This window comes from Bombus fervidus, chromosome 8 (genome assembly GCF_041682495.2).
Source record: "Bombus fervidus isolate BK054 chromosome 8, iyBomFerv1, whole genome shotgun sequence".
Classification (NCBI taxonomy): Eukaryota; Metazoa; Arthropoda; class Insecta; order Hymenoptera; family Apidae; genus Bombus; species Bombus fervidus.
In genome coordinates, this window is record NC_091524.1 from 9419960 (window position 1) to 9441781 (window position 21822).

At 41.4% G+C, this 21822-nt stretch overlaps 2 protein-coding genes across 9 annotated transcripts in view; one reads left to right on the plus strand and one right to left on the minus strand.

The window, feature by feature from the left end:
• The window catches only part of Sv (paired box protein shaven), a 197099-nt gene that overhangs the window by 25038 nt on the left and 150239 nt on the right, over window positions 1–21822 (minus strand). For 7 of the 8 annotated variants that reach the window (XM_072008563.1, XM_072008566.1, XM_072008564.1 and 4 more), the window contains 2 exons: window positions 12469–12634; window positions 6630–6827 (listed from right to left, as the gene is read on the minus strand). In XM_072008563.1, coding sequence (XP_071864664.1) covers window positions 6630–6827; window positions 12469–12634 — 364 coding nt within the window. Of the gene's footprint in view, window positions 1–6629; window positions 6828–12468; window positions 12635–20039; window positions 21256–21822 lie in introns of those variants that run through there. The other variant, XM_072008568.1, reaches the window with a different exon arrangement.
• LOC139989889 (uncharacterized) overlaps window positions 9296–21822 on the plus strand; it is a 203826-nt gene continuing 191299 nt past the window's right edge. The window contains exon 1 of the transcript XR_011800437.1: window positions 9296–9360. The gene's annotated coding sequence lies outside the window, so the exon portion shown is untranslated. The remainder of the gene's footprint in view (window positions 9361–21822) is intronic.

The window sequence follows — 21822 nt, forward strand, 5'->3', positions numbered from 1 at the left end:
TCCCTTGGTTCGACGCCGGGGACACGAAGGATACCGTAATTGTAACTTCATTTGAGGCTAATTTCGACCGAGGGGGGCTATGATGAAACGCGGTAATAATTGCGTTATCCAGACAAAGGACGGTTATGGATACGCGCCGCCGCCACCGCCGCAGCTCTCAACGTGGAGCATCATCCCCGGATCCTCCGACCAACCCCGAGGGTGCTCCCGCTTTACGTAGGAGGGGTCTATCCGCGCTCTGTCGCTCGTTCTGCAAATATGGCTGCTTCAACGAAACTTCACCGCGCCACGGTGCACCATATTGTTTCCTTCCGACCGCGTGTGCCGCGCTTAATCGTCATATCATACGAGATTTCACCTTTGACTCGGTGCCAATTTTAATTCCCAGTAGTTGTAATTTTTCTCTTAATTTTTTACTTTGATATCAAAGTCAACCAAATATTATTTTAATTCCAATCTCCTTCGAAAAGTAAAAAATCGACACAGACAGCGATAGTGGATGTATCTCGGAGGTAAGTTCTTCTGATTTTACCAATTTTGCCTGTGCATCAAAGTCAATCACAAATCTAACTTTTTCGAAAAGTAAAAAATTTATAGAAAAAGCCATATATCCCGGTGTCGTGAGAAAAGAGTCCAAAGGAAAGATGCTTCGCTTCCTTACCAAAACCCTATAGTGTGCGGCGACTCGTCTGCTACAAAGAGGGAAGACGATTCCTCCCGCGGAGTCGATGGAATGGTAAATAAGGCAGTCGGTGGGCAGGCGTTATTTATGGCGATGTAATTTAATAAGCGAAAGATGAACAAGGGAGATACCGGTGACGCGGAGCGGAAAGTCGAAAGTGGCATGAAAGTAGCAGCCATCCTATTGGCCACCCTTGTCTCTGGAGTCGCGGAGTATAGCCGGCCATATGGCTCCGCGGCGTTGGTTGCTCCTGCGCCAAGCTGCGAGGTTTCCGGGGGTGCGAAATGATATGGAAGTAATGGAGAGCGAGGCGCAGAGCCTGGTGCCTCCTCCACGGGAGATTGACCCGGCACGATAGGAGAAAAAGGAGAGCGCTTGCTACACGTTCGCGATGACAGATTGATACAATTCCATCGAGAGATTCCGAGCGACAGATTTCCTACCAACTGTTGTTGCCTATGCTGGTCATTACGTCGAATTAAAGTTACGGAGATGGGGAATGATGAATCGACCCTGGCGATCAACGATTCCGATTTCGTTTCAAAATTTATACTTCAACCTGTTAACTCGTGTGTTAATAGCGGAGCCATTAAATTCGATTTTAGATTTGGACTTTAGTAATAAATTTGAGTAAAATAAAATAATTTTGATGTGAAATTAGTTGACGAGACGTTCAGTCTCAAAATTATTCTGCTACAAAAGACAGAAATTATTTTGTTTTCCAACACATAGCCTTCGCGTGTTTCTGTTATTATAGCCATATATTCTATTATTATATCAATAGATATTTGTTCTGCAGCTCGGACAATTTTGCACAAGAAGTTTTAAGATACGCCAGTGCATTTGAAAAACGAAGAATCCCAGCTAAATATACAGTCACGTGTAGAAACGTGACGAATGAAGTCATCATTGGCTAACAGGTTAAGAGATAGATTCGATGAAAGTAATGTTCACGAATGAAATAACAGGAAGTCGAGGGAGTGATCCTCCCTTAGGCCGATACTATCGACTCTGTGGAAGCCGCAAGAAAGGGCGAACGCGCGAGGCACACGCGAGACCGTGACGTCTCGGGGGTTGCGTCGAGGAAACGAGAAGAAGGAGGCTGTGAAGCCGGCGTAAAGCTCTCGGGCGAACCTCGCTCCTTATCGATCTGCCCCTGAGACTTCCTCCGCGGCCGAAAGGAGGAAGGCGTTCGGGGAGAAACGTAAAGAGAAACGCGAGAGATAGAGAAGCAGAGAGTCGAGCCTCTACGCGTTCGGTTTCGTGTACGTGTGTGTTAGATAGACCTCAACTGAGAGCCGGCTACTCGAGCGTGACTCCGCAGCCGAAGCCGAGCCTATCAATATTTCCTCCCGAAATCCGCCGTTGTACCATCGCAGCAATTTCTCTTTTCTTACTTCCCATTCAATCCAACCCTTCGTGATATTTTTCTTCTTACAATGTTTATTACAAAACGAATTGTTCTTCGTCTTTCTTTGCTACCAATTTACTAGGAGTTTCATTCGTGTAAGAACTTTCATTAACACTAGAACTACTTAGTCGTGGGTTTTCTATGTTCGTAATTATTAAGATCACGCAGCTGCTTTTCACAAAATTAATATTGTTCCTTGTGAAGGTGGAAATATGATTATTTTTTATTTTTATTGCACAACTTTAATCGTAATAATTTTGGTAGGGAATAATTCGGTACACATTAAGCATCGATGGGTGTAGTGTCAAAGAAAATAGAGTCGATATAAATTTGACAAGTGAAGAATGGTACTAGGTCGAGAATAAAATGGATGAATAGAAGGGAAAAAGAAAAATTGTCCGATTTATTCAGCGTTGTTGAGCGAGTAAACGTTGACAACGCATTACGAATAAAAAGGATACGCGGTTTGAAATCATTGTCATTTTCATTTGTGTCACTCCTTGTACCTATATATCTTTTTTAAAAGTCAGCCTGAAACATGCCTCTATCATGATAAAGCCTATACAACTTCGCGTTTTTTGCCTTAGAATGGAAATATTATATGATACCATAGAAACATTCATAATATTAATTTACTCAATACATTTATACAAACATAATACAAACTGAAGAAATCCAATATATTAATTTCGATAAAACCAGTGATTTAATTCACGCATGTCTCTTTGAGGAAGATAGTGTCGTTAGTAGAAATTGGAAAATTAAAGAGTAACAGGGTGGCGAATAAAGGAAAGAATGAAAAGAAAAAAAAGAGGGAAGGTTGTTCGGTCGATTCAGCAAAGTAGAAACAAGGCTCGAACTGTTACCGTCCAATCTTGGCCGCGTTTTTCGTCTGTTTTTCCGCGCCCCTCGATCCCGGGTTGATACTCAGGATATATATCTGTTATTTTTCGCGAAAGCCACTCCATTATTTCGCTCTCCTCGGCCGTTGGTTTTTTACCGCGGTGGCCAACGTCCCGGTTCCTTTCTCTTCGTTTCTCCGTGTCTCCCGTTCGCGGCCGGTCTCATTCCGAAGTGCCTCGGCAAAAGCAGGACAATACATTATATTAGCCGTATCATTATTTCTCCGTACGAAAGCTAGCTCGAAGCTAGAAAAACCGAGACACGGTCATAATGGGAGAAATCCCAGCGTTACTCGCTACCCTCATATTCTCCTGTTTTCTGTTTTCGACCAGAGAAATCTTGCTTTGGAACCGTTTGTGTGTTTCACCCGTTTTGACTTTTTCTAAACGAATTCTTCTGGAACATCCTCCATCGATGTGTCTTATCATTTTTCTGGTCGTTCCTCTATAATATCGAAACATTCAGAACAGTAAAAAAGAAAGTAAGAAAAAAAAGAGAATTTGCAAGCTCTTATGGAACGTTTGGAAATTTACCGCGATGCATTTTTGGGGTTGTACATTTCATTTTGATCGCTTTGATACAAGTTTCATATTTACAGCGTTAACTGGTCAATTTTTTCGCCTTATAAAGAAACTGCAATTCCTAGGCATCTACTTTTCTATAATACCGAGAGTCTCTGAATTAAATATCCATAAAAAGTCAAAGTTAATTTTAAGAAATTAACATTCCTACGCTACTGAATCAAATATTTCTCGATATTGGAATTAGCCGAGTTTTTATAGCTTCCCAGAATTTCTTCACAGAAACCCTTTTACAAGAAAAACATTTCTTCTCGTACAAATTCCCATAATTTAGCAAAATGCTTAAAAGTCATTAACGTTCGTTTCTACGTATGAAAATCGATTTCTCGGTCGATCGTCGCGCGCGATCAATCGGCGTAAACAATCACTTAAGGGCATCCGTGGAGCACGTTTTCCGTTCCGTGCATTTCAGGTAGCGAAGCATCGGGCGCGTTTCTATCCATTGCTCGGCGAGCGGAAATACATTTACCTACACGTAGACACCGGCGGAAGGTTGCGGGCTCGGTGTACGTGAGTTGGTGAAGGTAGGTTAGATAGGTGCATATAGATAGCGAAAGGTGGGTAGGTAAGTATCCGCGGGGTAAGTTTTTCCAGGCGATCTGCTCTCCGGATTCAGATCAATACCCGCCATCTGGGCCTTGGGTCGGGGATACGGACAAGGAGGAAAAGGAGAAGTTTCGATGGAGAGAAGACGGAGTGTTAGACAGAGATAGAACGAGGAGTGGAGAAGGTGGAGGAGTCACTCGAGCAACAAGCCACCGCGCCGCACCCTCCGCTGCAATCCTAGACACATCGAAAACCTCGGCCAGAAAGCAATTCCTGTACCTACATACGCCCACGTTTCACGCTATCGTGGCTATCACGACACCATCCACGTCCTCCTCGTCGGAAGAATGGGAAATATGCGCGCGCGACCAAACTTCGCTCTGCAGATGATACTTAGCTTGAAATTCTTGTAAATTGGCTGTCGAAAGTATGTGGCGAAAAATTATGGTATTTTAGAAACTTTAGCGTTTGATTTTGCGATTGTACGTACAACTGCTTGTTCGCTTCTTTTTTTGCATTATTCGTAAATATGATGAATCTACTGATTATTCGAGAACATTCGTATGTATGTGGTAAAGAATTTTCTAGAGTTTATCTTCGAGAATTGTAAATATACGGTATACGGTCAGTCATAAAAGTCTTCTAAAATCGTCATTCTATAGAGAGGCTATGGTATAGAATTTTTGTTGCAAAATTAACCTATTTTCTACCAAAACGACTAATCGTAAGGGTTGCTTTATCATTTCCTTGTCTATTAAGAAATTAATTTGATGTTATGCGACGCTATGTACTTGTTCTCTCCAAATAACGTGTGTATATTACTCGAGATGTACAGTACAGTTTATGAAGACTTCTGCGAATACAATGTCTCTTAACAGAGGTGTAAATGCTGATGAATATTAGATATAGGTACAAGGCAAAGTTTCGAACAAGATGGATCAAATCAAAATTCCTCTTGTGGAGGAATTGAAACTGAAAATCAAGATTCCCCCCCAACCTGGTCAAAGTCTCGTAAGTTCAACTCCGTCGTCAGCAGACATCTAAATATCCCTGAGTACCACTTTCGCCTAATACGGGCCAACTAATTTGCGTGCGTTTCCATTAACGCTGGTGGCTGCCGGAAATCGCGTTAGTGGATTTCACTTGCGCCAACCAATTCGATTCGCATTACGCTCGATTACATTATCAGACCGGCGGCGTGCTCGAAAGTGGCGCAGGGTGAAGAAACGATGAAGTAGTAGATGCGTACAGGGGGCGTCGGATGAAGCGGGAGATAAGGTCTTAAGTAGCGACTGATTAAATCTCGGGACATATGTGTGCCGATCAATGGTACCCTAGTGGTCTCTCTTCGTTCGCTTTCTCTCTCTTTCTTTTCCCTGTGCTTCATCGCGTTGGCTTTTCTGTTGCTCGAAAAGGGGATCCACTCGTTCAGTTTGCGCGGTGCTGATACGCTGTAATGCTGTCTCATGGGAGCTCACTCCCCGTTCCATAGGGCATCCCTTTACCCGTGGATACTCGTGTTCCTAGCCACGCCACCTCTCCCCACCCCCTGGTTGCTCGATCTATTGGGCGACGTAAAAACACTTGAATTAATCGGCCCCATTCCCGAAGGAACCTGCGAAAGGTCAATAGGATCGGGGTGGCGGACCGGCTCTCTGCACACGCTTATCTCGATGCACGGGACGTGGGGATGATTCTTCCTCGTCTCCAAGGATAACTAATCGCTCCCATTGCCGCTCGCGTCAAGCATATGCTCTGTTCGCACGCCCTTCTCGCTTTCTTCAATTGTTTTCCACGATAAATTTCGTGTCTCGACGAGTATATCCGTTCATTGATTTCAAAATGACGAAGAATCGGTTTGATCTTGTTTCGGGAGGGTACTTCGGACGAACTTTGTTTGTGAACGATGAAAGGAGAATCTTTGTCCGCATTTTTGTGAGTATCGTAGAAGGAATCTATTTAATTTCGCAAAGACTCGATTCTCGTGCTAATATGTAAGTATATTACGTAGATTATAGAATTTTTGTGCGAATTTACAGATTTATGAAACGTCTGTTATTAAATGTTATAACAAGTAGCTACTCTATTTTCGATATTCTATACATCTTTGCATATTTGAATTCTCTATGAACGAATGAACGTTCCAGTCTATTTATAAGGAACGTACGATCGAAAAAGTTATTTGCTCGTTCGTTGTTTTGAAATAATTAGCGACATTTAATACGTTATTACGTTTCCCCATGATTAATAAAGTAAGTTTCTGCAGGTCAATTATTAAAAACTTTAAAGAGAGGAAAATTTCTTATATCTATTTCAATTAGAATGATAATTCATAAGACGCGATCATATTTGAAATCGATCTCTTCAACTTTTTATTAAACAATCTTATAGCCTTATAATTAACCGAAAGCTTGTAGTTTTATAGTTTCGCAGATCTCGGTCAGATTACTGCATTTTGCATTAATTGGTCAGTTTTGATTAATCGAACGGGAAAATTTGGACTCACCGATTGATCGAGGAGACGGATGGCACGTTGTCTTGCGAGCAAATGCCTTCAGCAAGCAATCGATCCCTGATCTCCCACGCGAACATCGTCGGATTGTCCCTCTTGTAGTTGGCGATCGCTTCGACCACCGGTGGAGTTGCAACCTTCGGTTTCGAGCCGCCTATTACACCAGCCTTGAAGCTGCCGGTTTCATAATACCTGCGAACAAAAAGAAAAAAGAAACCAACTCAATGGATCTATGTCGCGATTCTATTACATTCCTACGTCCACGTGACTTTTCAAAATCGTTAACGCTAACCGTCTACTATTTCCATCACCTTTAGAAATCTCTATAACCAAGCAGAAATTCGATCCTACTACACTTCCAGAAACTATTGTAAGAATGTCAGGTTGCGCGCAGGCTTTTTAAAAACAGAAAATAAAAAGAATATTTAAAAGCAACGTAGTAAGTAAACTGCGGATTCTTATGCAATCTTACATCTTTTTGAACATAACCAAAGCAATGGAATTTAAATAGGAACTTGTTTTAGTCAGCAAATATTTGTGTTATAAATATTATAAGAAATACTTTAACGAATTAAATATTACATACAATCTGCACATTTTTGGATTTTAAATTTTTCATAATTACGTAAGCATTCACGGTCTAATAATGAAGAATGATTTTTACTTGGTTTGAACTCTCGCTCTTGACCTCTCTATAAGAAATTCTTTTTTTCTTTAAATTCTCTTAATTCTTCAACGACTAACACAAAACTCTCACTCTTCTCGATCATACTCGTTTAAAGATTTCATACGCATGACACAGATTCTTACCACGTACGGTTACATTCTTACAGGACACCGTACGTTCTAATTTACTCGTACGCTAATTTTCCAAAATTAGCACAAATATTCACCAAATTCCCAGTACGTATCCTTCGTCATTCACACAAATTCTCACTGTCACGTAATCTTCCAACCACGATAGCAAAAGAGACTGCACCCCTTCCTAATTTTTTCCGATCGAATGGAATCAAAGGGAGCGAGAATGGAGAAAGAGAAAAACGGCTGGTTTTTCCCGCGACGTGCGGTCAATGCCGGAATAACGAATCGCCGTCCAGCGGCGCGTCAACGACCGGCTGTTTTAAAACAAACGGCTTCTGCCTCCACCCTGTGTTTCTCCCTCTTCTTTCCCTCCATTGAGCCCTCCCGGCGCGTGTATGCGCGTGCGATGGCCAATCGCGATTGGCCCGCCGTGAACGCGCCCTTTGTGCCTAATTAGTTAAATAATATCTTCGCTGGTGCTTAAATTCAATTACGGGAGAAAGCCCGCAATAATGGTCCGCTTGTGGGCCGCCTTGATGGATGTGGGTCCGCCGCCGGCGTCGACTCATGCTCGTTCAAACTGTCGGCCAATTTTGTGCCTCTCTCATTCTCCCTTCGTCTCTTTCTACCTTTTTCCTCTTCCATGGCTCGTTTTAAAAACAAAAAAAAAAAAAAAAAAAAAAGAAAAAAAAATCTGGAAATAAAAAAATAAAGAAACATTGACCGGTGAAATTCAACGGTGTCGTTGTCAATTTTTAATGTGTTTCTTTTGAGCGTGATACATTTGAGCTCGAGTATGGTGTCGGTTGACGTACACGCGGTTTGTTAAAGCGTGAGAAGTTGATTGGAACTGGCTCGATCGACGCGACGACTGTCGCTGTCAATTCCACGGAGGAATTAGCGATTCACAGGGAAACCGGTGTTGTCTGGTAGCGATGTCAGTTATGGAGTATGTGATAGTCGAAGAGAAAGCGGTCATAATCGGTCGAGGGAAAGCTCGAAATCGATCCGCCACTGTTGGCAGATTATCTGGGATCGTTGCTTCGATCGAGATTCGTTACCAGGAAATAACGAAATGATAGATTCTGTATATTATTTTGTACGTATCGACTTGTATAATAATATCGTTCACGTTTCTTTAAGAGAAAGGAATCTCTTATGTGTATAAGGTCTGTTTAATCAACGATGTACACATTGTCTTGTTGTACCATCCCTTGCAAATGGATTGACCATCTTTCTAGCGCATATTCTGCAAATTTGGATAGAATACAGTTCTCTAAATATTCACGTATCAACACTATTTATTTATCTATCTATACGTTCCTCTATATACGTAATGTGTACAGATTTAAATAATACAATTATGAGCAATGTTTATTCATGTCACTTGTCATATGTTTATTTACTGTCAACGCAAGTAAGTTTTCTTTAATATTTCTCGAAAGATAATGGTAAGAGACGAACAAACTTACAATCACATTCGATTCTATAATATTCGATAGGGGGTAATCACTTGTATCGCACGTTAAATCGTGTCACAATGGTTCAACAATGTATCATTCGGCAATATTCACCCCGAACAAAAAATGATCGCGAACCTGTTACAGTCGAAAGCGTCGGAGGGGTCTTTTAAACGACCATGTCGCCCCGTTTCGAAATTATTACGATTATATCTGGCGTAAAACCCCATTCCAGGTCCACATGGCGAAGCTCACTCATCCCTATCGTCAAATACCCATTACGTTGCGCAATTACAATTTTTTAAATTGACCTTTCACCCTATTCGCATTAATTTTGGTTTTCAGTTTAATAATAAAACTTTGATAGTCCAATCAACAATTTCACTTTTTTTTTTTTAGATCTCTTTCGTGTAACACTATCAGGTTGTGGCTGTTGGAGAGAAAATTGTGTCAGAGATGTTTGGGTAAGTTTAACCTTCCAGAAATTTTTAAAATTTCCGCGTATTACGAGCTTTATGTAGACTAAAGTCAATTAATTTTTTTATCTTAGTAAACTATATTCGGGAGAACATAGCATTTTGGCTACGTTTAATTTCCTATTAATCGTAGTTTAGAAAATTGAAAGAAATACATTATTGCAAATTATACATGTTCGTGTTTTTATAATCAGCTAAAATTGACCGAATAAAATTAACTGCGGAGAAGTTGGTCATTATTGAAGAAACGTTTCTCAAAAATGTTTTAAGAATCCACTTTATGCATCCGTTATAATAGACGTTTCTCTGTCAAACGAGGGTTGGCGCGAACTTTTCAACGCCGTCTCCGTGAACCATCACCTAGCCAGGAACCGGCGTTTCCGTTTCGTTTGTACATGTGCGTCGAAATTGTCGCGATTCCGCGAAAATCCGGGACACACGATGTCGCGACGTATCAGTGGCGCGTGACTGCGTAAAGCTTCGGTGTTAACAGCGTCTCGTCGCCGAGGTCTACGACCGTTTTCACCGCAGTTTCGCTAGAAAAAGTGACTATAAACTTTACACCTTGTAAAGTTACAAGCGTACGAATAGTAGAAATAGGAAGTCCAAGTTAGACGTCGCTTGAAACGTGACGTTCGTGTGTTTGGAAATGTAGAAGAAATATTTGGAAATATTTAGAATTATCGAATCTATTACAATAAGGTATTTAGATATAACGTTTCACAAATTTATAAATATCTCATCGTTGAAAAGTAGAAAAATATTAAAATGATTTTTATTCTTTTACTTTCTCTAGACAATTATTTTCAATGCCTTTCGCGTGGATTAGAAACTTTAGCGTTAATCGTAACTTCTTTATTCCTGACGAAACACAGCCAGAAAAATAGGAATTTCAGCTGCGGTTTCTAAATTTTAATTTACCAGGCGTAGATTCAGAAAAAGTGAGAAGTGCCAGCGAAAAAGTAGCAATTGCTCCATCCTGGTTGACTTAATTTATTCTTACTTGGTGTTTTTGAATAAGCGATTAGGAAATCGATTGCGAAACAACGGCCGTTGAACCGCGTTTTCTTTTCAAGTTTGATTCACACGTCGCTCGCCACCGCGACTTATCGATCTGATCGGCTGTAAATCCATTGAAAAATAAGTGCACTACTCGACGTTAATATAGCTGTTAATTTCTGTTCATAACACATTGCCGTTAATACGGTTGCGCAATAAATCGTTTCGACATCGCGCGTTTGATTAAAATCGTCCTGGATTTACGATTAATCGCGGACCCACAGGCAATTTCGTCTGAATGAATTTCGCTAATTTTCTGCGTCGAACTCGGCCACATGGGAAAATTTCTCTAATGATCCTGTCGGTGTTCCAGGAACGAACATTTTCACGTTTACTTATGGTTTATAAAAGCGCGAACCGCGACCAACTTTTAAGTAGAATGAGTACCTAGTGGTCAGACGTCAGACTTCACTGATTATCACGAACTCTTACGTGTAAAATATTTGAAAAATTTATAACGTAAATATCATACGAATATATCTGTTCCAAAAAATAAGATAAACGCAGGTTTGCTATAAATGTTTAACCTTTTACAGATAATTATAACAAAAACATAGAAATCTTTCTATGAAAATGTAAGTTTGCCTATAGTTTTTACAGATCAAGGATTGCATACTGCGAAATTCTTGTTTATTATTTCCTCGATAGAAATTTCCTTACTCAGAACGCTTCTAAAATTCATCGTTATTCTAAACGTTATTCTAAAGACCCCTTTCGCTCCAAAAGATACCGATCAACACAAGTGATTTCGCATTTCCGAACGCATCGAGGGTAATAAACTGTTCAAATTCGGTTCGCATGAAATCCAAAGAAAAAAGATAGGAAAATCCAGGGGATGGTAACTTGAGAAGCAATAAAGTAGTAAATAATCCAGCCGGCCTATTACACATATACAGGGTATATACGTGAAAGAGCTGACTATATGCGACAATGATATTCTACCGGCGGGGACGTATGACATTCGGGCCATCAAAACGGCACGAGGCCACCCGTTATGTAACGCAGGGCGGAGGGTGGAAAAAACATGGAAACCGCATATCGTCGCACCCGCTGGCACCCCCCACCGCGACCGGAACAGGGGTGGTTCCTTCCTTCCGGCGTCGCAGTTTTCGTCCCTGGGTTCGTTCGCCTCGAGCTCCTAACAGCGTCTTTAATTAAATCACTCCCGAACCAGTATTGGTCTACCTTTTTTTCCTCGCCTCCTCGTGCACCTCATTCTCTCCTTTCTGTCTTTCCCTCGACCATCGCATCTTTTTCTTCGTTTCGGGTATCCTTGGCTACTTCGAACGCATGGGAACTACAGCGTTACGTTTGCCATGGAAAATTTGATCCTCCGCTAAATCATTTGCGCCATCGCGTCTCCAGTCTTTCGTCTCGAATTAAAGAATTAGACATCCATCCAGTTGGTACGGTTTCCTTTTTCTTTTTTGCAGAGAATCTTTATGATGATTTTTAATCAAAGTCTAGCTATTGACGCTGCTTGATTATTTGATCTGTTATTAGTTCCGTTTCTCCGAAGAGAAACTTCTTTCCAAGAATTGATAGTAATCAACGATATATAAATGAAATCTGTCGCTAACAATATCATAACCCAAAGAATTTCAGAAAATTGTTATCTAGACATTTGTTCGACAAGATTGCGAGAAAACGCAAATGAATTCCTATCCAATTATTGCAATTCTACGAAACATTAGATCTCCCTCCAACAACAAAAAGTTCTAATCAATTTGCAACATACGTATTCAGAATCTAACTCGTCGAACAAGCTGCAAAGAAACCAATCTTCCGTCAACTACCATTCAATTTGTCATTCGTTCTTTCAACACGTAGTTCTTCATTCATCAACCAGTCGATTATAGAAGAATCATGCATCGATGCAGTGACAGGAGGATGGACGAATCGATGGAGGAAATCGTCGAAGCGCCAAACGACGGTAGAGCAAAAAGCAAGTCTGTTGCCGTCGGGACACCACGGGGGTTGCGGTTGTAACGGATACGACGGAGGTCTGGATGGCGCCGGAACGGTGTCGGTACTCACCTCGACAGTATCTTGGATACACAGCCGTGAGATACCCTGAGTTGTCTGGAAATGTCGCACGGTCGGACGCCGCTGTGCGCTAGCTCGACGATCCTCTGCCTGACTACATCCGGTAGGGGCCTTCCGTTCACGAAGACGCCGCCGAGCTGGTTAACTCCGCCGTGGCCTGGAAAATGGAAATCGATAATGCATTAGCTCGAGAGGATACCGTTTTACGAAACGTCCAGGTCGAACTTCCGCGATTGGAGAAAGATCGCGACCGATCTTAGCATTAAAGATCGATTTTACTTTTACACTTTGGATTACTAACTGTTTCCTTCTTACGATTTGAGCTTCTTCTTAGTTATTTTTACAATTTCTTCTAGCGTTGGATCGAAGGTGATATAAATTCATCGTGCAACGAAATATTTGTAGCTTTATGATCTAAAAATCACTTGTTACTTCATGGATCAGTAGAATAACTCCTAATTAGTGTGGAATTGGTAGTGTAGAGATAGCGTTAAAATATGATTTCTGTGTGCGTACAACGAACCTCATAGAATATTGTTAATAGGCTCCATTTAGTTTTATCGATTTTGAATATATTGAAACGAACCGTTTTTGCTCTTGACTTATTTACATCGTGTTTTATTAACGGACTCGCATATATCGATCAAATATTTCTCGCTACTTTTAATAAACGCTATACGTACATTTATATACTCTGTTCGATACTCTGATCGAATCATTCTACATAGGGGCAAACACTAGACACAATATATACTAAAACCTCGTAATTCAGTGACCCATTCTTGTATGAAAACATTTTCTGTTCCCCAATTCCCCTTCGAACGAGTGCATTTGCTAATAATGGAAGCAACGTGTGCCAGAACATTCGATTTTCCATCCCACACGCTACTGTTCGTTCTCTTCGCGAGACGACTTTATTTTCGCGCATTACGGTCTCCTAACGCGTTAACTTCGATCTAATATCGTAATGGAGGGTCCTGGACCGCGACATATGTCCCCGTGTACGTGCCAGTGCACCGATGATTCGATGATCAGCACTGTTTCTAACCCCTAACATCGACGAACCAGGCCTGTTCGGTTTTAGTGCGCGACGGGACCGCGCGATTCGTCCCCTTGCTTATGCTGCTTCTTTTTGCCCGGTCAATCGACTTCCTCTGGCAAACATGTTGATGCAGATCAGACTGAATTGTCAGGGGAAAGAAAGAGTCGTGATAATGGCCGACATTCGATTTAACGTGCTCCAGTAACGCAGTAGAGTATAACAAGTCTGATACGAATCTTCTTGTTGTCGTGTCCGTGCGCGACTGGACTATTCTACTGGAAAATTAATTCTAGATTTGCCTGATCGTCCAACTTTCACGAGACACGGAAGATTGAAGTTTTTCGAATTCTTATGTACGTATTCGTATATTTGAAAGTTAACTTTTTAATCGTTTTAATTACTTAAATTCAGTTTTTCACTATTATGTTTTTTGCACAGGTGAAAGTTAACTTTTAGATTGTGTCGTAAAGTAATACGGATTACAGAAGTATTTAAAGAAATTGTAAAATATGGGCGCATGTTTTTAAAATATGAGGAGCGCATGTTTTTAGCTACGTTGCGTGTAATAAATTAGCTTGATACACGGAGTGTCAGCTCTACTACCATTAACACTGTCATTTCAATTTGTACATTTTGTCGAGAATGGCTAGGTGCTATCGCTTATTTTAACATACCACGTTGTTATTTGCAAATGTAATACATAGTTTATAAAAAAAACAAAATTCCCTAAATACATTTAGCACTTCACACTTTTATTACGACAGTAGCCAAAAACATCCAAAATTGTGCGAATGTAACTGCTTGACTGCTTGAAATGTTATGATCAATCGACAGTCAATTTGCTAATAGCTTCAGAAACCTCGAGATCTATGAATTCCAGAAACTCTATCGAACCCTAAATCGTCAACTTCCCGATCCTCAGCCGTGCTCGCTAAAGACAACAAAATTACCATTTTCACTTTCATACAAATTAAAACTCCATCGAAACTCTCCATTATAAATTCCTCGCAAAGTAGACAAGACTAAAACCTCTGCAAAACGAAGTTTCTGTTTCCTCATACCAAGGACCACGCGTTGCACGTAGCCAAACAATCGCGGCTAATTACCGCGATGATCCGGCCATTCCGATGAGAAGCATCATTGTTGGCGAAACGAGGCGCTCCGCGACGCGTGAACCACCGATTCTCCTTTTTTCCTCCATTCCCCCATAACTGATACGATCACGACGCAGCAAGACAATGAAGGGATCCGCGATCATTACTAGAAACGATACGCGCTTTCCGGTCGCAAATCAATTCGCTTTCGCGTTTATGGTCGCATCCCCGCGGCGTGGCCGGTAGTCAGGGGGATAGTCGCGCTTGGAATGATGGTGGCGCGGGGCAAAAGCACCATGACCACCCTACGCGGCGCACACACGCCGTCACGCCTGCTGACCACAACTATACGAGGGCCCTGGATTCGAGAGCCGTGGACCACCCCCGGAGGTCAAATCCAGGGCTACCAGTGCTACGAATTGTCGTGCCGTTGCTCTCTCGCAGCAACCGCGTCAGCGACGCTTATTATTGTCCCCAAGCTGCGTTCCTATCCTGAATCTCCGTCTATGCGCTACCGTGCTGTCTCGTTTCGTTAACTCTACTAGCATGCTTGTTAACTTCGGATTTCTTCTTTGTACTTCTCTCTTTTGAACGTTTAAGCGAAAGAAATGTATGAGAATTTCTGTTCTTTCGATCATTCTCGACTCAATGATATTTTTCTAATGTTGCAAAATGTCTTCACAGTTTGAACAGTCCTGTAATAGTGTGATGCGTTATGATTTTTTGTTTCAATTTTATGTTAGACATACTCTTAAGACATTAGAAATGCTTTTTGTTCGTTAATGCGAGAACAGGATCTTTTTGCATAATGATCTAACCTTTCTGTTTCAACAAGCGAGAAGTCTTATAATATTTTGAGAAAGGATTTAACGAAAGATTGGAAGAAAAATTCACGCGTATCAATGATTCGCAAAGAAACGTTAAAAGCAAATTAACCAGGTTTCGAACGGCACTTTTTACCGTTAATGACGGTATGCTATTGCAATATCGTTTCATCCAATCCAAAAGACCCGTCAAACTTTCCCACAGTAACGACACGGTTCTTCAACAAGCTTCTCAGTTGGCGAATTAATCGGATGTTCATCGGTATTTCGACTCGGTACCAGAGAAAGCTGGTCAGCTTCCTAATTCCATAGCGATTCTATCTGACTGCAAGAACGACGATGCAAAATGAGTTGACCTGGCTGCCTGGCCAACTGATACGAACCACTTCCGGGCCGCCACGCTTCTCATTCGCGATCTATTAACACGTCCGCCATTCTGATTTCATGGAACAAGCATGAAGCATATCGTTACATCTTCACGGTTTATCCTAATCGACTGTATAAAAAGCTTTGTAGCTACGTTTAGTGCAAAGATCATGAAAATACTTTTAGCAGTCAATTAGTTAAATTGTCCAATAATTAACCGATCTTAAAATCGTTCTTTTCATTGCATATTAACTTGTTCGTAAACATATGTTTGCAGTAAATGCCTCGTAACTTTTATGTACGTTCTCGGATCGCTTTCGAACTTTACCAATTTAATCGTCACAATCTCGTTACAGCGATAATGTGATTTCGAAATAAATTTATAGAAGCCTTCTATGCCAAATGTTCAAATACTTTCGTGAATATATCGGACTCTACGTATCAAGATACGATGGCTATCGACAATTAGATACCTTTGACGATTGGTTAATCGCGTCGTTGGAGCGGAACGCGCGAAACTAACGAATTCGACGACGACGTCGGCTCTGGTTTGCGAGGAAAAAGGTATTGCGACGACGAAAAGAAGGAAAAGAGCGATGGACACGGCACGATAGGTGCGCGAGCGAGCATCAACGAAGAATTCTACACGATATAGATTCCCGACTCGGTCACACGATATTTCTCCAGCAGCTTTGTTCCTGTATTATATTACCGTCTGGCGTTACGTATTGCCGGCTGCGCGTTGGAAACACGCTACACTTTATTACTTGCTTGCTTGAAAAATACACGGAAAAGCACGGGCCGCTGGTCTTATTTTTCAGAAATTCGTAGCTCGATCGGTCGTATGTCTAATTTAATAGTGGAAGTATCGGAGCGAACAAAATGATGCATTCGTAATTTTTTTCCGAAGGAATTTTTGAAGATTTACAACGCTGTTTTTTTGGAGTTTTTTTTTTATAGGTACACTGTGGATGTTTCTGGGAATTCAGATTTTTAAACATGTTCTTGAAGGAATGGAATTTAAATGGAGATTTGTTTCATCTTCTAGCATTTCCTTTTAGTATAGAGTACTATGTATTGAATATCCTGCACGTTCTTGTACATCGTGTGAATTCTTCTCTTTGATTTTCTTCGGTAATTCTCAGTTTGAACACGTAAAACATATTCTTTTGTTTTATAAATTTATTAGAAATACGTCGAGTTAGAGATATATCATTGCTCATAAATATATGGAAATCGATCATAGTAACGAGCAGATCTTAAGCATACCTTATCGAATACACGAATAATAGTTGAATCGAGACACCAAATGTTTCTCAGACTGCAGAGAATTAAATTTTCCACAACTGCACGAACATCTGCAATCTATTTACATCCTCTTTATATTTTCCCCTTTGCCATTTTATACTTTAATCTCGATTATTTCAGTGCCAATAACATCGATATCATGGAAAGTCGATTCGATATATTAGAGAAAGTCAATTTTATATTCTTCTAATCTCACGTAAATCGTAAAAATGTTTCCAATATAGAGCGATACAAAGTTACAAATAGAATCGTTGATTTGTTTCACCTGCCTCTGTACCGACGATAATTTTTCTGGTCTTGAAACGTTCAGCAAATTCCGCTGCAATTACACGGATAATTTTGCCTGTTCAATGAAAGGGATTGGCTGACTGGTCGCGGAACGATTCAGCTGCGATGCACTCGCGTTGACCGCGCCGTTCTTGTTAATGTTTCATAATTATTATCATGCCATTAGTTCGAACGGAACCGGCGGACGGTCGCGGCCACGCCGCCTGGAAACGACGACCGTGGCCACCTAATTAATACGTTTCCACCTGTAATTAGACGAAATCGCGATCGAAAGACTTTTCCTTTTTCCTTTTTTTTTCCTTTCACACAATGATCAGTGTATCGTATAATTTTAACACATTTACGACATAATAAAGTGTAATTATTCCTCCGCAAAAAACTACATATGTTTTTATCTCACAATTTTCTAATAATATTTGCTGTAACTCTCTCTTTATTACTTAGTATTTTATTTGTATTTTAAGATATTTCTATTAGCACGTTCACTGCGTACAAGTTGGATTCGAGGAGACATATATTTTGAAGAAAATTAAATATATATCGAAAAGTGGAAAATTCTGAAGAAATATTTCATAAAAATTCATGTCAAATACATATGGAGAGCTGGGAATTATAGTGGAGTATGTAACACGGTCCGCTGCTAGTTTTCATAAAATAGAGTCCTAAGTTTATTATTAGAAAAAATTGATTATATCTTTTCGACTCATGTAAACGTAGATACAATTACCAACTTAATTATGAAATTAAAGGGACGATACCTCTAAAAGTTTAAATACGTAACTAAATGTAAATTCTCCAAATCCTCACTTGGACTATTATGACGCAAAGTTTTACAATATACAAACAGATATAGTACGATATTTATTAGCTTACATCATCGTAAACAACGAATACTGAATCTGCGATAAACATGTTAACCACGTTGCTTACAATTTTATTCGTCTCTCTAAAAATAGTTCTATTAAAACACATAGAAATAAAATCTCAACGTCTCCGATTGTTATTCACAATAAGAGTGCAGCAACTAAATTCCAAATAATTAAGAGGACGGATTCTATGCATCGGTATCAACGAATGTGTTAAGCGTTCACCGAGTCAACACATTTTTCTCCGTTTTCTTCACACTTTTCTCTGTTCACGCGCGATTACGCCGGACACGCTTCCAAAGTCGCGTTCTCGCTTTCGATCGCTGCTTACCGCGCACAGTGCGGAAGCGTGTGCAACACGGTTCCACGATTCGGTCCGGTTTAACCCCCTTTTTCTCCTCGAATTTGCCGGATCGGTTCAGAGCGATGTGAATTTCTCCGGGATATAGCAAGACCGACTTTTTATTCGGCGGGGGAAAGAAAGTGAGAGAAAACGAAAGTACGAGAAGATCCTGTGGCCGAGTTTTTTCTTTATTTCGCAAATTAGAAGAGATTTTCGTTTCGGAGCGTTCGCTACGCCGATTCGGAAGCTTTCACTGAGGATTTAGGGAAGCGAAGAGGAACAACTTGATAGGAGGTAGCCGAATGGTTCCGCGAAAGGTTCCTACGCGGATCAGAGACTGCAACGACGTGCGGTTTTGCTTTTTCACCAACCACCGTACCGCTACGAATCGAACGGATCGAACGAAGGTCGTTGGATTTCTCGTTTTCGCACTCTCGTTTGCTCGACGACGATGCGAATTTGTCGCCAAGCGGACCGTCCGCTCGACTTTCCTCGTTCTATTCCACGGACCGCTTGATCGGACAGAAAATACCGGGAGAAATCGATTTTTACGCTAACAAGTTCGCTCTCACGATCCAGGGAAGAGAGTTGATTGTTTTCTGCTTTTTCGATGTTTAAGTTATCCCGTGTAAAAACGAGCGGTGTCTTGCCGCTTCCGAGAATGTCGTTTCCTATTCCACGGTTATTAAAACACAAGAACAGAATCTTCTAACTTAGTTCGGGTCAAGCGATAACCTAGGCAAACCTTAAGTATTCTTCGTATCACGAGTTTGAAAAATTTTTTAATTGATTTAATTCGTTTTTCTGATTGTCAGATTCTCTTGGATACAGTAATTCGTCTATTTAGGAATTTTCTACTTCTCACGTGGCAAGTTTTAAGTAAGTGAGATCGATTTTTGCACTAACTGAAATTGATTTGTTCTTACTAATTGTTAATTGATAGTGTAAAGTTCCTAGTTATATCAGGGAAAATTTTATCAATAGGCTAACTCTGTATAGTTTTTAACGTTTGTTTACTTAACTAGCTACGTTTAATGAAACAAAATTCTTTAACGATATAAGAAAATTCTGGTTAGAAAGACCCAAAGAACGCAGCAAGGTTAAAAGCAGTAATTTCGTCGATGATGACGAACGTAATAAAAATTAATCAAACAACTGTCGCCTGTCAACTATGCAAAAATAATTCGAGGCCGAGACGCAAATTCGAATCTTGTTTACTGCAAAAGTGTTGAGTATAAATCAATCAGAATAAATCTACGAGTAAATCGGAATCATCTGCTCTTTACCCATGATATCGCGAAAGATGCAACCCAATTAAAACAAAGATAAGCAAAAATATGCAACCAAAGATTTCTAACAAACGAAAAAAATCACAAGGAAGTAGAAAAATAGAAAAATAAGTCCGGAGGACCGCGCGTATTGTCAGCTTACAGGTGTAGTATTCCATCATATTCTGATTGTAACGATAGGCGGTGCTGAGGTCCATCGTGGCCCCTCAGTAGCCGACGGCCGTCGGCTGTGGGAATCCAGGTGGTTCCTCTCTTGATGTCGCGTATAATATGTGAAACGCGTCCAAAGGACGGTCGGTCCTATTGACCACCGACGATGACGTTTCTCGCAAGTTTCCAGAGGTGATGGTTCTCGTCTCTTTTTTAACCGTAGCCTCCGAGACTAGTCTATGGCGTAGCGGTACAATGACCGTCATCAGGAGCGTCTTTGTGCCGGACGACGGGTGGCTTCGACGAGCACCCGGTCGACCGTCGCTTCATCTTCATGAATCGAGAGCTGAATCCGTCCTCGTCTGCTAGAACTTTATCTATGGGACACTTACGGTCTCTCAAATCTTCTCTCACAGCACTCGCGACATCACTGAACTCCACTCTCGCACGATGTCCACAATGATACTCTGATCGAATTCTCGAAAGGGTTTTTGACTCTCTTCATCGTTGGATTGGTAAAATGAGACGATTTCTCGAACTATTTTCTGGATATTGGAATTTTAACGACTTGGATTTTAATGGTTCTTGGCCTTACGATTACTTCGAAAGGTTCTAAGGGACGATGGATCTTGAAATTGAGATTCCAATAGCTTCCGAATATTTTGGACGCTGCTTTTAGAAGATCATCGACGAGTTTTGGACGATTATTTGCGCGACGATTAGCTTGCTGTTAATCACTGTACACTGTTCTACGCTGATAACACAGTTCACTTCATCGTATCCAAAGGATCACTTGAGATTTCATTTGTATTCACTTATCAACTATACTTCGATCGTACCAATCATCCCTTTCTTTCTCCATATAAAGACACACAGAGTCCATCGTTAGAAACAATTCAAAATAATCCAAGAATCTCGTTCACACGATTCGTCTACGAAAGAACCATCTCTGTCCCGTCCATATTTGCCACCAAGGAATCCGAGCGAAGAGCAATCCAACCATGAAGTATTCACGAGCAAAGAACCGATGAAAAACAATCCTGGATACTCGTCGGACACTTTGAAGCAACTGTGCCTGGTAACTCGTCAGTTCGTGTCGTTGGGTCCCGTAGCCGAAATAGGCAAAAAGGTTCTCGGTCACGTCCGACTCTCGTTATCGTTATCAGCCGCGGTGACACGGTGGCTGGACCCCAAAAAGCGGCACGGTCGTGCGGGTAACAACGACGTGAAAGCACGAACGAGGCTTCTGGCGACGGGCACACGTGACTTCGCCAAGCTTTTCGACCCCCGCCTCTATCGTCGAGCTTTCATCCCCACGCGGGCTGCAACCCCGCCTTTTGCATCCCTCGATCAGCATCCAGCCACGAGATTCCGCGCACACCATTGGCTGGATCGTGATCACGTGTAGCCGAGGTGGGGCGGCTCTGTGACGCGGGGTTTCTACGGAAACGGCTTGAGCGTCGCGCGGGATAACGTCGTTATTGGCATCCACCGCGGTGCGACGGAGAGAGCGAGGCCGGCTGCGGGAGCAAGAGGCAGAATCCGGGATGGAAGAGGCAAAGGTTGCGAAATAAACGTTCGCCGGCTGGTCTACCGCCAACAGTCCCACGCGAAATCACGCGGCGCACACCCCCGTGAGCACTGCTTATTCATGAGCTTGTCCCTCTCCGGGAGGTTCTACCTTGCTCTCCTTGGATACGATGTCTCGCCTTATCGATTTTATTTATTTAAGAGTTTCCCTTTGTCGCTCCACTTCTTCCGAAACACTCGCCTCC